This window comes from Crocodylus siamensis, chromosome 15 (assembly GCF_052110815.1).
Source record: "Crocodylus siamensis isolate JL-2025a chromosome 15, ASM5211081v1, whole genome shotgun sequence".
NCBI lineage: Eukaryota > Metazoa > Chordata > Crocodylia > Crocodylidae > Crocodylus > Crocodylus siamensis.
Genome location: NC_143409.1, coordinates 24,562,342 through 24,575,799, shown reverse-complemented (window position 1 = coordinate 24,575,799; position 13,458 = coordinate 24,562,342). Strand labels below are relative to the sequence as shown.

At 41.8% G+C, this 13,458-nt stretch overlaps 1 protein-coding gene across 1 annotated transcript in view; it reads right to left on the bottom strand.

Moving 5' to 3' along the window:
• Window positions 1–13,458, bottom strand: part of UNC13C (unc-13 homolog C) — a 524,308-nt gene that overhangs the window by 250,041 nt on the left and 260,809 nt on the right. Inside the window, exons 13-15 of the mRNA XM_090029216.1 lie at window positions 12,864–13,014; window positions 3,658–3,726; window positions 2,418–2,507 (exon numbers count right to left, since the gene is read on the bottom strand). Of these exons, the coding sequence (XP_089885342.1) occupies window positions 2,418–2,507; window positions 3,658–3,726; window positions 12,864–13,014 (310 nt within the window). The remainder of the gene's footprint in view (window positions 1–2,417; window positions 2,508–3,657; window positions 3,727–12,863; window positions 13,015–13,458) is intronic.

Sequence of the window (13,458 nt, the reverse complement as noted above, 5' to 3'; positions counted from 1 at the left end):
ATTAAAATGCATGTAGTTATGCTACAGGGGTGTAGATTGTAGCCGTGTTAGTCCAGAGACATAGGCAAACAATTTTTGGGTAAATCTAATATATTTTATTAGAGACCAACTCAACTAGTTGGAAAATTTCTTCTTAGCAAGCTTTTGGGTATAAATACCCTTTGTCAGGCTGGGGAAACATCTGCAGTTGGTGAGACAAAGGGTACTTATACCCAAAAGCTTGCTAAGAAGAATTTTTTCCGAGTATTTGAGTTAGTCTAATAAAAGATATCAGATTTACCCAAAGAACCTTGTCTACCATAGTTATGCTAGGCTTTTCCTTAACAGATCATCTTTTTAATTCTGCTGGTCCCTTTTATGTGCTCATAATGAAATAAATCTTGTTCATATGGTGCTGGCTAATAAGAAGTAGGATGTGGTCTAATGTCATCAAGTCTTGTTTTGCTGTCTGATATAATACCAAGACACATTTTCCGACAGAAAATATACTTACATATGCTGCATACCTAGTAGTGTTTCTGTTGGTTTTGTCTGATTATCAGTTTATGTTGTTCACTAAATTTAGCCCTAATCTTAATTCCACAAAGAAGCTTTGAATCTAATTTTAATTGAGTTTAAAGATATGGGGTTATTTATTTTTCTCCAGTAGAATGACTTTCATTTTATAAAGTTGCTAGATACAGAACACAAATGGGACAAGTGCCATTTGAAAAGTAATATTTGTTCTCCTTGAATTACTTCCTTTTAATTAACAGCAATGAGAAGTCAATAGTACATTGCTTTGACAGACCAGGTGAATAATATTTATAACTTAATGTTCTTAAAGATAAGCACCAATCCAGGTGTAACTTCTACATCAATAAAGTAATTGTGCAGTTCTACACATGAAGGTGTCACTTCGCAAAACAGTTGTTCTTAGAGCTAAAGAATGAAAACCTCAGGACTAAGGGGTTCAGTATTGAAAGTCACTGGCTTGACTAGTGGTTCTCAACCTTTGTTGTACCAGGACTGATTTGTAAACATCAATGCACAGTCCTGACCGAGTGCTCCTCACTCCTGACCTGCTGCCCCCAGGCCCCAGCCCTCCAGTCTGTGGGGCAGAGGGCAGGTTTGTGGGGCAAGGGGGACCCTAAGCAGCCCCTGGCAGGTTGGAACTCTGCCAGCCTGCAAGGAAAAAGCCTCTGTTTGCCATGTTTTTCTCCTTTAAAGGAGAATCCGTTTTAAAATTTGTTCATGACCGTCTCATACATTTTTGTGACCTTTTGGATCGTGACCCACAAGTTGAGAAATGCTGGGCTAAACTATGACAGCCTTGCCTGACTGAAGGCAAATAAATTTCAGTTGTACCTCAATTGCAGGGATTAGCAAAGTGAAAGGAAAAAAGCAGATTTAAATTGTGGCAAAAGATTTAAACAAACTGAATGTTTGCTTAGTTATAGTTGTTACTTATATTATTAAGATTTGCATTTCAAAAAGTACCTTTAAATTGAGCCAGGAAATAAAGATTGTGTTAACTTGAGTTCCCTTTTGCATTCATTAATATTTTGTAGATTTTTACATATTTAAAGCTTCAGAAAGCTTGGGAATTTAATTTAAAATGAAAGCAACTGAAATACTTTTAGAGGCTACCAGTGATGTTCTCAATCTTATATCAAAACTCTGTCCACGATTTACTAAACTAAAACACCAAGAGTATACCCTAGTCATGAAGAGTAGGCCTGTGCAAAGCAGCTAGTATTTGCTTTGGATTCAGCTTTGGCCAATTTGGGGGATGGTGATTTGATTTGATGATTTGAATCACTGTCCCGAATTGATTTGGCCAAATCTGATTCAGAGATTCAGCTGCTGCCAAATCTCTTAATCACACAGGCCCATCCCCCGCCTGCTCTCCCAGCCCAAGCAACAGCTGCCTCACCCACCGCAGGTGGGCAGGACCCACTAAGTTGGGGCTTTTTTTTAAAGCACTGGGAGCTGAGGTGGGTGGGACAGCCATGGGGGAGGCTGGGGGAGTGGGCAGGGATCAGGGGGCTGGGGGAGCAGGCAGGGTATAGGGCCTGTCAGGGGTCCTGCCATGATCCCCTCCTCCATCCTCCCCTCCCTCACCCCCTACTTACCAGCTCTAAGTCTGGCTCCAGTTCCCTGCTGCAGCAGGCAAGGACTGCCCGAATTATTGAAGCTCTCCGAATCTTTTCCAAATCAATTCAGAGAGCTTTGAATTGATTCAGACCTTTTTATTGGTCCCCAGGTTCAATTTGGATTTAGAGATTTGGCCACTAAATCAAATCTCCTCTGAATCAAATCAACACCCAAAGCTTCGCACAGCCCTATTCAAGAGTAGCAAATACAGCCTGTCTTTCACACAAAATAAATGTGCATTGTGTTTATTTGGAGATAGTAGTAGACATAAAGAAAGGTACCTTCATTCGAAAAAAAGTGATGCTAGTTAGCAGGTCTACTGTTGATTTCAGGTCTAGAAGTCGTTCAGAATTGCTGGCAGGAAAATTATCCTTGTTAATTGAGAAAAAGGAAATACATACAAAATTAAAGTCATGATTCTTAAATTCCAAGCAAATCAGAATAAGTGGGTAGGATGATTAAAAACACTTAGCCATGACCCAACTCTGCTTTCATTGAAATCAATACTAGAACTCCATTTGATATCAATAGAAGCAAAATAGGCAAAAGCTCAATTCCAGAGGAGAAATGTCAATGTCTGTGATATTAATATGAATGTTTTAAAATATTACAATACCAATTTAAAATAAATCATCTGCTCTAGCATCTCAGCATTCATGCGCTGCCTGGTACCTCGAGGTATGTAGAAAAAAACATTTAAAGCTGTATCTATATCCAAATCACCGAATCTTGCTGAATCAGTTTTAAGGGTTCCAATTAAATTCAGAGAGATTAAAGAGTCTCCTGATTTGATTTGGATTTGTAGATTCAGCCACCAAATCAGGCTGAATCTCAGCTGAATTGAATCAGGGACTGAAGCTTCACATGGCCTTACTATTTAACTGTTGGCAGGTATTCAGTGTAGGTACTATGCAAGTACTAGTGATTTATCAGGGAACCAGCCCACATCTGGAAGCAGACTTAGTGGAAGGTATCCTCTAAAGAAACTGGGAAATGAGATAAGAATTCCTAACATATAGTATAGTAAGGAGACTACCCTCTTTCTCCAACTTCTTATCCCAGCACGGGCCAGTACAAATTTGGATGGTTAAGGAATGACGGCAAATAAATGGTAAACAAGTGACAAAGACACAATACTCTGTCTGAGTTCTTGCCATTTAATTGCAAGATGACAAAGGAAAGGTAATAAAGTGTGGATCACATCCTTTGTATTTTGATGTTCTTCTCCATGTCCAGAACAATACCCTACCAATTGCAATACCACTATATGACCCTCTTTTGTTACCTGTTACTCTCCAGAAGGAACAGAACAGTTTGTTCAAGTGGGAAGCAAACTGCTTAGACAAAAAATTGAAGTCCTGATGTTTGAATTTAAAATGTCAAAAGATTCATGATCTAGCACCTGATGCTTTTGACCTGTATGAATTAATCTCCAAAAACTAGTATCAGCAGATAAAGGGCAGAGAGATTTGTATTAAATCATGTAAGCCATATCCCATATGTCCAACTTGATATACACACCCTGTATTTAGATAAGTCAATCCTCAGTGAATTGTGCAGTTGATCCAGCAGTTTTATGAACTTCTCTCTCTGCACAAAGAAAACATAAATGATTATGCATGAGATAAAATAGGATTCTGGGTTTTCTATAGTTATGAGTGCAACTGCAAATCTATAGTTCACACATCTATCATAAGGCACATAATCTTCTATTGCAATCTTTTTATTGCTTTCCATTCTGCATCTGTTTGGAAAGTGCATGGATTTAAAATTATGTGTGTAAAAGCATTGGTCTGAGATAACCGTAAGTGTATCAGAAACTGCAAATGTGTTTTGCTGCACTTCATTTATGCCTTCTGATTTATCTAACATAGCACAAATATCTGGCATATATTCAACATTATGCAGCCATGTTTTCTCCTACATAGCTTTCCTTTATCTTAATAAGTGACACATTTTTAAGTAAGTAACTAAAACAAAAATACCTAGGGAAACAGGAAAACATTGTCAGAGGCTCTGAACTAGGAAGTAACAACACTATAAACTCAAATTTAAGTTCAAAGGTTTTTAGTGATGTGTGCATGGCTTTTCAGTAAAGAGTGGCTTGTTAATTTTTTTCTATTTAGTTCCTAATATTTATAGTCTTTACAAAATACTGCTTGGCCTTTTTAAAACTGTAGGAAAAATAGTTTGCAAACATGTTTGGGCAGAATGTAAAAAATATTGAACCACAAAAAGTGCTAGTCATTTCCTTCACATCTGAATATGGTACTTAATTTTTGTGACAATATAAAATCAAGGTCTGAAGATAAAATTTTAGTGGAATGTACACTGTTTGTTTAGCTGTACAAGTCCTAACTAATGTTAATTGGAGTTGCAAGTTTTTCTACATGTTCATGGTTTTTTGAAACATACTCTTTATCCAATTGCACAAAAATATGCAGTTTTGCTCTCAAACTATACAAACAATTGATCTTTAGAGCTAAATACAGATGTTCAAAAAGCCTGAGCCTGAATTGATTCAATTCAGGTTAGTCTAACCTGCATAGATTGAGCCATTTTGCAAGTGAATAGATATTCACTTTTGATTCCTGAAATTAAGCCACATCCCTGCAGTGGCTCAGGCTAGAAGCTGGGGGATGATAAAGCAAGCCCTCCCTTCCCTTTGGCAGCAGCTGCAAGGCTGGAGGGAAGCTGACCTGGAAGGCATGACCAGGCCCTGGCAAGCAACTAAGTATGATTGGGGAAGGGTTTAAACACCCACCCTAGCCTGAAGGGACTCCAGCTGGGGTATGCCTGGTGGGGGAAGAGGGAACAGCCCTTACCAGGCTTGTCCCCAAGGGGGAGGGCCATATCCAGACACCAGCCAAGGCAGCACCTCAGGTGAAGGTGGGGAGGGGGATTAAACCCCTGTCTCTCCTCTTTCCCACTAGCACAGGGTCCCTAGCCAGGGTCTGCCTGCCTTCCTGCCCCACTGGCCACTCACAGAGCAGGGGCATGACCAGAGCTGGTGCAGGCAGTGCCTCAGGTGAAGGAGGAGCAGGGAGGTGGATTAAACTCCTGTCTCCCCTCTCTCCCACCAGCACAGGGAACCCAGCAGGGATCTGCCTGGCTTTCTCCCATGCTGGCTGCTTGTGTAGTGGGCAGTGTCATGGGATGGGGTCCTGCAGGATGGTTGTGATCTCCCCAAGACCCCCTTACTGTGCCAAGTTGGCCCAATGGGCACCCTCTATTCTCTCCTGCCACGTCTTTGATCAAATGATTGATAGGGAGGCTGCCTTTCAGTCCTCTTGGACATGGTCTTGCTTGATTCTCAGCATCCCGTGGGTTTCTGGACCCCTGGTGGGTCCCACTCCAAAACAGATGTTACAACGGGTGTTTCAAGGCACCCTAGCCTTATGGGCTATGCGTGACTCCAACCACCCCTTTACCATGCCCAAAGCCTTGCAGATGCTACTGACATTGTTTGGTCTGGGCCTTATTGCAATTTGGCCCCCTTGCCCTCCCTGGGCTCTCTGCAGCCCTGTCTCACTCTGCGCCTCTCTGGCACTGTGGTCAGTGCACCCCAAATGCCACGCCCTCTCTGGCGCTGGGGTCGGTGCACCCCAAATGTCGCAACCTCTCTGGTGCCCGGGGTCCCCACAGTGCCGTGGGTCCCCTATCAGGCCTCTTCCATTCCCTAATAGCCTCATCCAAACCACCGGTGTTATACAACAGTAAACAATACACAAGCCCCTGGGCTGTAACATAAATATAAGGCATCCAGCTACAACATCATTCAAACCATACTGGGGGATACTCCATCCCTCAACGTCTCAGAAGTTGCTTCTGCAGTCAGGCCTCTCCCCTTTGCTTGTTCTGAGAGAGCTCCTTCCCCCTTGGCTCCTGGCAGGGAACTGCTTTCCTGGCTCCAGCCCTGGGGTTTATATATGAGCCAGGCCCTGCCCCTTGCAGTCAGTGGACCACTGGCAGGTATGGGCCACTACCTCATTCTAGCTGCCCTGGTAATCATCAGCTGGGGCTTCCAACTCACTGCTTGGGCTCTTCCCCTAGCAGTTTCAGCTCTGTAAAGGTGCAGGTCACCCTAGTGCCCTGCAACAGAGAGTCACATGACCAGAGCCTGCCTGGGCAGCAGCCTCAGGCCGGGGGGGTTTAATTTGCCTTCCTCTTCCATTCACCTGAGGCTGCTGCCTGGGTGGGACTCTGACCATGCCCCCTGCAGTGTGAGTTGCCAGTGGGGGGAAATGTCAGCCAGACCCTGGCTGGAGTCCCCATACTAGTGGAAGAGAGGGGAGATGGGAGGTTTAATCCACCTTCCTTCCCACCTGCTCTTCACCTGAGGCTGCTTCCCAGGTGGGCTGTAGCCTCACCCCCTGAAATTAGAGAAGTGAGCAAAGGGAAAAGCTCAGGGGCTGCACTGCTTCTACCAGGCAGACTGGGCTGTGTCAGCCAGCCTTCATTGCTCCAGCTGGGGAGCAGAGAAGCAGAGACAATTCTTCTCTGCTTGAGCAGACAGCACAGCCCTGGCCAGGCCTGCAAAGCATGCTGGGATGCTGTGGGACTCTGATTTATCTTGAACCAGGAAGGGGTCTGGGACACATTCCATAAACTGCTTTCAGTATCAGTTAAGTCTGATATTACATTCAGCCAGGTTTATCTTAAACCAATTTTGGCCATTTTGAAACTGGTTTATGTGCACTGAACTATTCTGTTACAGGTTTAAATCAGTTTCTGGTCACTTGAACCAGTTCATGTGTAAGTTCTCTCCCTAGCCTAGATCAACAGATTGGAAGTAACAAAATCTGATTGCTATAAGCAATCAGCTGGCATCCTTTCTACTGTGAAATATACAATGAAATGAACTCACACACTTGTACATGCATGGGCTTTCTCCCTCTCTGGACATACTCCTTCCCCCCACCCAACTCCCAGACTCTCTCTCCCTCCTTCTCTCTCTAATATACCCGTAGAGTACTAATCTGCACTTAAAGCCTTTGGTCTGGCACAGTTCCCTTGAGGGTTCATCAAAACTGAAATATTTTTTGCCTTACTATAAATCTTCACTGAAACAGTCAGCTAAATTTATTTCAGGTATAGGTGAATTTTGAATGCTCTTTTTCATGAACTAGGTGCAGCTCTCCTCTAACACATGATAACCCAAAACACATCAGAAGGGAAAAATAATCTTATGTTGTGCTTATAATTCAATTGTTTGAAAACAAAACCCTAAATCTCTTTTAGGGATGTCTTACTACTGTTTTTCTACCCATCTGTTGACTTATGAATTGGACTAGTATTTGCGTCAAAGGTAAACTGGCTTTAACATCAGAGAGAGTGCTTAATCTGTTTCTCCAATCTGAGGATAAAAATGTTCTGGTCATGAGGAAAATGGAAACATTGAAGAGAAAATCCATTGAAAACGCTTTACGTTTCAAAAGCTGGATCAAACCTAAACATCTTATAAGGGCTTAATGTTGAAGAGTAGTCTCATTTCAACAAAATTTAAGTTGCCAAATGATTTGATATTAAATTTTAAAAGACCTTTAAAATAAGAACCCAAATAAACAACTCTCACATAATCATCACAATATTTTCTAACACAGTAATGAAGCAATGCAGTCATACAGCATTTTTCATCTACAGACCTTAAACACTTTGCAATGGTAAGTAAGTATTACTATTTGTCTTTTGTATACAGGAAAACTGACGGTTAAAACTAAGAGATTAAGTCCCAAGCATGAGACGTGTTGTCTCAAACTAGAGATACACTCCTACATACAATTACTGCTGCATGAAATACTACGACTAGCTCCATTAACCTTGACATACTTTAAAATGAATAGTAATATAATTAAATATTTTTTCAACAACTGCTTAATGAATGCAAGAATTAATGATGAGATTATTTGTGCAAAAACTGATTAAAAATCCCCAAAATAATAACAAGGCTGTTTTTGAACTGAGTTGCCATGGAAAATCAGAAAATGTTTTAAAGCAGGGGTATCAAACTCACCTGGCCCTGTGGGCTGGATGAACATTACTGGGCTGATTTGTGTGCTAGATCAGACCAGACCGACCCCCTATAAGCCCCCCCAGTGCTAGGTCCACCCCATATGTAACATGCCAGACTCAAGGTTCACTGTGCATGTAGCATGCAGGGGCCAGCACAGGATGCATGCTACCTGTGGCCATGGGCTAGAACCAGTGCTGCAGGAAGCACAGCAGGTCCTGGCAGGGTATGAGGCCCATGCCTTATACCAGCCCCAAGAGTTGCATGCAGTATGCTTGGTTAGTCCAGCTCCATGTACCCTATGCAGCATGCCCTGGCCCCAGGGCTTGCTGTGCACATGACATACTGGGCCAGCACTGGGCACATGTTACCTGCAGCACACAGGCTAAACCTCATCCTGCATGCAGCACAGAGAGTCCAGGGCATGAGGCTGCATGTGGTCCCCTGTATGAGCACTTTGTGGTGCATGCAGTGTACACAGCATTTGGTCCAGCCCATGCACTACATGCAGTACATAAGACAGGGGCTGGCTTGTGGGATCTGTCCAGTGATTCATGGGTCAGATCACATGGCTCCACAGACTGGATCCAGCCTGCAGGTTGTATGTTTGACAAACTTGGTTTAGAGTTGCAAAGTATAACTGTGGTAATATACAGCTAAACATGGATATATTTGCATCAGAATGGCTGAATCAGTCAGTAGTGATGAGAAAATCATTCTTTCATAAGATCATTATGCAAGGTGAGTTTTATAGAAATTGGTTCTTCCTCATAAAGAGGCCTGTGAATTAAATATAAACTAACATGTAGTTTTAGTCATTTAAGTATGCAAGGCCTGCTGTGGAGATGATATGAAATAATGCTATATATTGTTATGGATCTAAATTTGATTTACTGGATATTGTGATGAAATGCCCAGAATGAATTTTCTTTATAAAAGTAAAAATTAAATATTGTTTAAGGCACAGAGTGAATTACATTGTTTTCCACAGCTTGAAAGTTGTATTTATGGCTTTTTTTAAAGAAAGAGGCCAAATAATCTTTAGTGTCCCAAATTTATTATTTGGCAATGTTGTACCTGAAAATCACGCACAATCAAAGAGATATCTGCATTATGCTTAATCCTGGTATACTAACAAAAGAAAACTTTGGAGAGTGATTCATTTAGCTGTAATTTTTTAAAATTAATTTTATTTTTTTCATATTTGATTTAATCTCAAATTTATTAAATTTATTAAAACATGTTAAATATTATTTAATACTATGTTGAAAATGATGTTTGTATTTGCAAATGAACCACAGGATCATTTCTTAATAACAGTTAATATATAAATAGTAGTGCAAACTGAGGTAAGAGAGGGGTGAAAAAGAGAAGGAATGGCTGTATTAACTGTTCAGGGCCAATTTTTATTTATGCTCCTGGTCTGGCTACCCACAGGGGGTAGAGAAAGACATTACACATAAATTGGTTTAAGTGATCAGAAATTGGTTCAAACCTGTAACAGAACAGATGTTTAGTGCATAAAAAACCAGTTTGAAAATGTCTGAAACTGGTTTGAGTTAAACCTGGTTGAATGTAGTATCAGACTTAACTGATTTGGGTAAAACAGACTTATGCAAAGTATTTCCAAGACCTATTCCTGGTTTATATTAAATCAGAGTCCCCCAGTATGCTCTCTGCTCCAGACAGCTGGGCTGGCCCCTCCTTTCTGGTCCCTGGCTGGAGCTCTGGCAGAGATTGCAGGTACAGCATGGCCTGCCTGGCTTTCACCTGTTCTTGCCTCCTCCTCACCACTCTCTGCTGAAGCAGGGATTCCCCCCTCCCCTCTGCCTTACACAGACACACAGCATTAGCTAGCATACCACATGCTGGCTATAGTCCATGCTGAGGTGGACAGGACACAGGCAGACAGGACTATATCAGCTTAGGGCTTTTTGGAGCTAATCAACAGGTAGCTGGTAAGGTTCCTCCTTTACTTCCTTGAAAAAAGGTGTTTAAGAAGGGGTTGAACTGATGAGAGAAGCTTTTGTTTTCTTAATAGGCTGATAAACACTGAATTAGGGGTGATAAATACCATGTTACCAACTTCCTGCTGGGCCCCTGGGGGGGTGGAGGGGGTGGGGAGGGACCCCTGCTGAGGCCTGACCAGGCTACCCCTCAGGTCAGCACTGTGGAGTGGAGAGGAGGGCTTCCCTAGTGCCCACCACCCCCATCTTCAAGCTTAAGCCACTTCAGGCATGTGCATGCATTTCTGGAAAGAAAAGAGAAAGTCTGTCAACCTCCAAATTGGTTCAAGCTTTGCAGGTTAGACTAACCTGCAAAGATTGAGCCAATTCAGGCTCAGGCTTTTTGAATGTCTGTCCCTAGCTGTGGGGGTGGCACTGGAGAATGGAAGCAGGCTCACCAGAGCTACTATCCTTCCTTCCTGCCCTATCTACCCAATGCAGGTAAATGGAACAAGGAGTTTTCAACAATGGACAATAATATTTGTTAAGTCATGCCACTGTCTCATACAGCTAATGACATTATTTAAAACCATTTTACAAGAAGTCTAACGTTGTTAGAACTTTTTCCTTTGGTAATTCCAGCAGCATCAAACAGAAAAATCCAAGTTCATGTCCCTTCCCCTAAGCAGGATGTGCACACTAGGGGTGAGCAAAACAGGCCCTATTTGATTCAGATTTGGATTTGGCCCAAATCAGGGACAGTGATTCAATTAATTGATTCAGATCACTGTCTCCAATTTGATTCAGCTGAATCCGAATCTGAAGATTTGATGCTGTTTTGGAGAATCAGTGATTCGTCCATAGACACAGCTTTAAATGTTTTTACTACATACCTCGAGGTACCAGGCACGGCTCATGAATGCTGCAATGGTGGGGCAGATGGAGTGTCCCACATGAGTGTGGGAGGCCCCCCTGCATGCTTGGCGGTGAACCCGGAAGTGGACCAGAAGTACTTCCGGTTCACTTCTGGATCCGCTGGGGAGCATGCAGGGGTATCCTTCTGACTTGGCGACTGGCTGCAGGGGGACCCCAGATTCTACCTCAGACCCAGGAGGCACCAGTTCCTGAGCTGGGGGAGGACAGAGGGCCCCCCAGTGTGCTCCCCAGCAGACCTGGAAGTAGACCAAGAGTGCTTCTGGGTCTGCTGCTGAGTGTGCTGGGGAGTCCCCTGCACTGCTGTGGAATGCTCCATCCACCCCAGCATCACAGCATTCACAACCCACTTGGCACATTGAGGTATGTAGAAAAAAACATTTAGCTGCGTCTATGTTCGAATCTCCGAATCTTTCTGAATCTCTCTGAATCGATTCAGAGGGTTCTCATTTGATTTAGAGGATTAAAGGATCCTTTGATCAATTCGTATTTGGAGATCCAGCCACCAAATTGGGCCGAATCTCTGCTGAATTGAATCAGGTACTGAAGCTTCACACAGGCCTAATGCACATATCTATTGTGTTTTGTGATAGTCATATCAGAATGCTACATGCAAGAAGCAGTGTTCAGGAAGAAAAGCTTATTTGCAGATCTCTCTTTTTCCATACCAAACCCATGTATGTAAACGTAAAATTTATTACAAGTTTTTTACCCACAGCTGGAGACAAATTGTATTCTCAATTATTAAATAAGTAGGATTATTCTATAATTGGCTTGGGAAAAATTCTAAATTTGTTTTTCAGCTACTGTTTTTGATACTTCCATGTGAAAAGATACATAAACTTTATTACTGAGTGTTTAAATACACATTTTCAAAGCTCCACAATTCAAAAAGGATGTGGAGAAGTTTGAGAGAGTCCAGAGAAGAGCCACGTGCATGATCAGAGGTCAGGAAAACAGACCTTACGACAACAGGCTGAGAGCCATGGGGCTCTTTAGCCTGGAAAAGCACAGGCTCAGGGGTGATCTGATGGCCACCTATAAATTTATCAGGGGTGATCACCAGTATCTGTGGGAAGGTTTGTTCACCAGAGCGCCCCAAGGGATGACGAGGTAAAATGGTCATAAACTACTACCAGACCATTTCAGGCTGGACATAAGGAAGAATTTCTTTTTCTTTACTGTCCGAGCCCCCAAGGTCTGGAACAGCCTACCATTGGAGGTGGTTCAAGCACTTACATTGAACACCTTTAAAGGCAAATTGGATGCTTATCTTGCTGGGATCCTATGACCCCAGCTGACTTTCTGCCCTTTGGGTTGGGGGGGCTGGACTCGATGTCTTCCGAGGTTCCTTCCAGCCCTAATGTCTATGAAATCTATGAAAGGAAGGGTCAATATAACTATTCTTGTGCTACTGATCTCAAAGGATCTTTTTAGAATACTTATGGTCAGATTCACCGGGTTCATTCAGGTCCCTTTAAGTCAGTTATATAGACCAATATACTCCAACGAAGGAACCAACCTGTACATATAATACAATTATATAGTGTAATCAAACCAAAATCTACCTGATGTAAATACTGAAATACCATTCATTTCTTACTCTGCATGCTTTTATTTAATACTACATGAGCATGTAAAAATGTGAATATGATATTCAGTATTTTAGTTTTAACTTTTCAAGAAGATTGGAGTAAAATATTCAAATCCCTCAAAGTCTTTCTTCAGATGTGACTTAGGCACTTTTGAACTTTTTTAAATGTTTAGGTTCAATACTATATCATCCATTAGAAAACAGAGAAAAATGTCACCCTATTGATAAAGAGAATGGTACTTACACCAAAGTTGGAAGCAGCAAAACGATCCGTGGCTGATACATTAGTTGTTGCTGTAGTGTGGGCATAAAAAGCATTTATATTTGCCAGCAAGGTACTCATCACTGCTGGAACACCAGGACACATGTATTTAGAAGACAAACATGAAAAGTGCCTAAAATGCAAACAGATTAACACCTATTAACATTTAGCAGGATTCTGCACAGATACATTACAAATGCTTTTTGGCTAGATATTCATTCAGTATTAACTTTTACTACCATGGATAATTTACACTAATGTAGACAAGATCAGAATCGAGCCAGCTTATTACCATGGAGTGTACACTGGTGTTTTTAAAACACATACAACCAGAAACATCTTTGTTCTCTGTTATAAAAAATATGAAGATAAAATGTGAATTGCATGACTATAGTTCTATTTGACAATACTAGTAAATGCATGTTTGTTTCAAATTTAAAACTTATTACCAAAGAACACCAGAAAAAAACTAAACCACACAGTTTAACTTTGGGTAGAAGTGTTTGGGTGGCAATCTTAGCTAATATTTTGCTAACATTTCTAACATTTTCAGCCATTGCATTACTCCAGAGGCAAA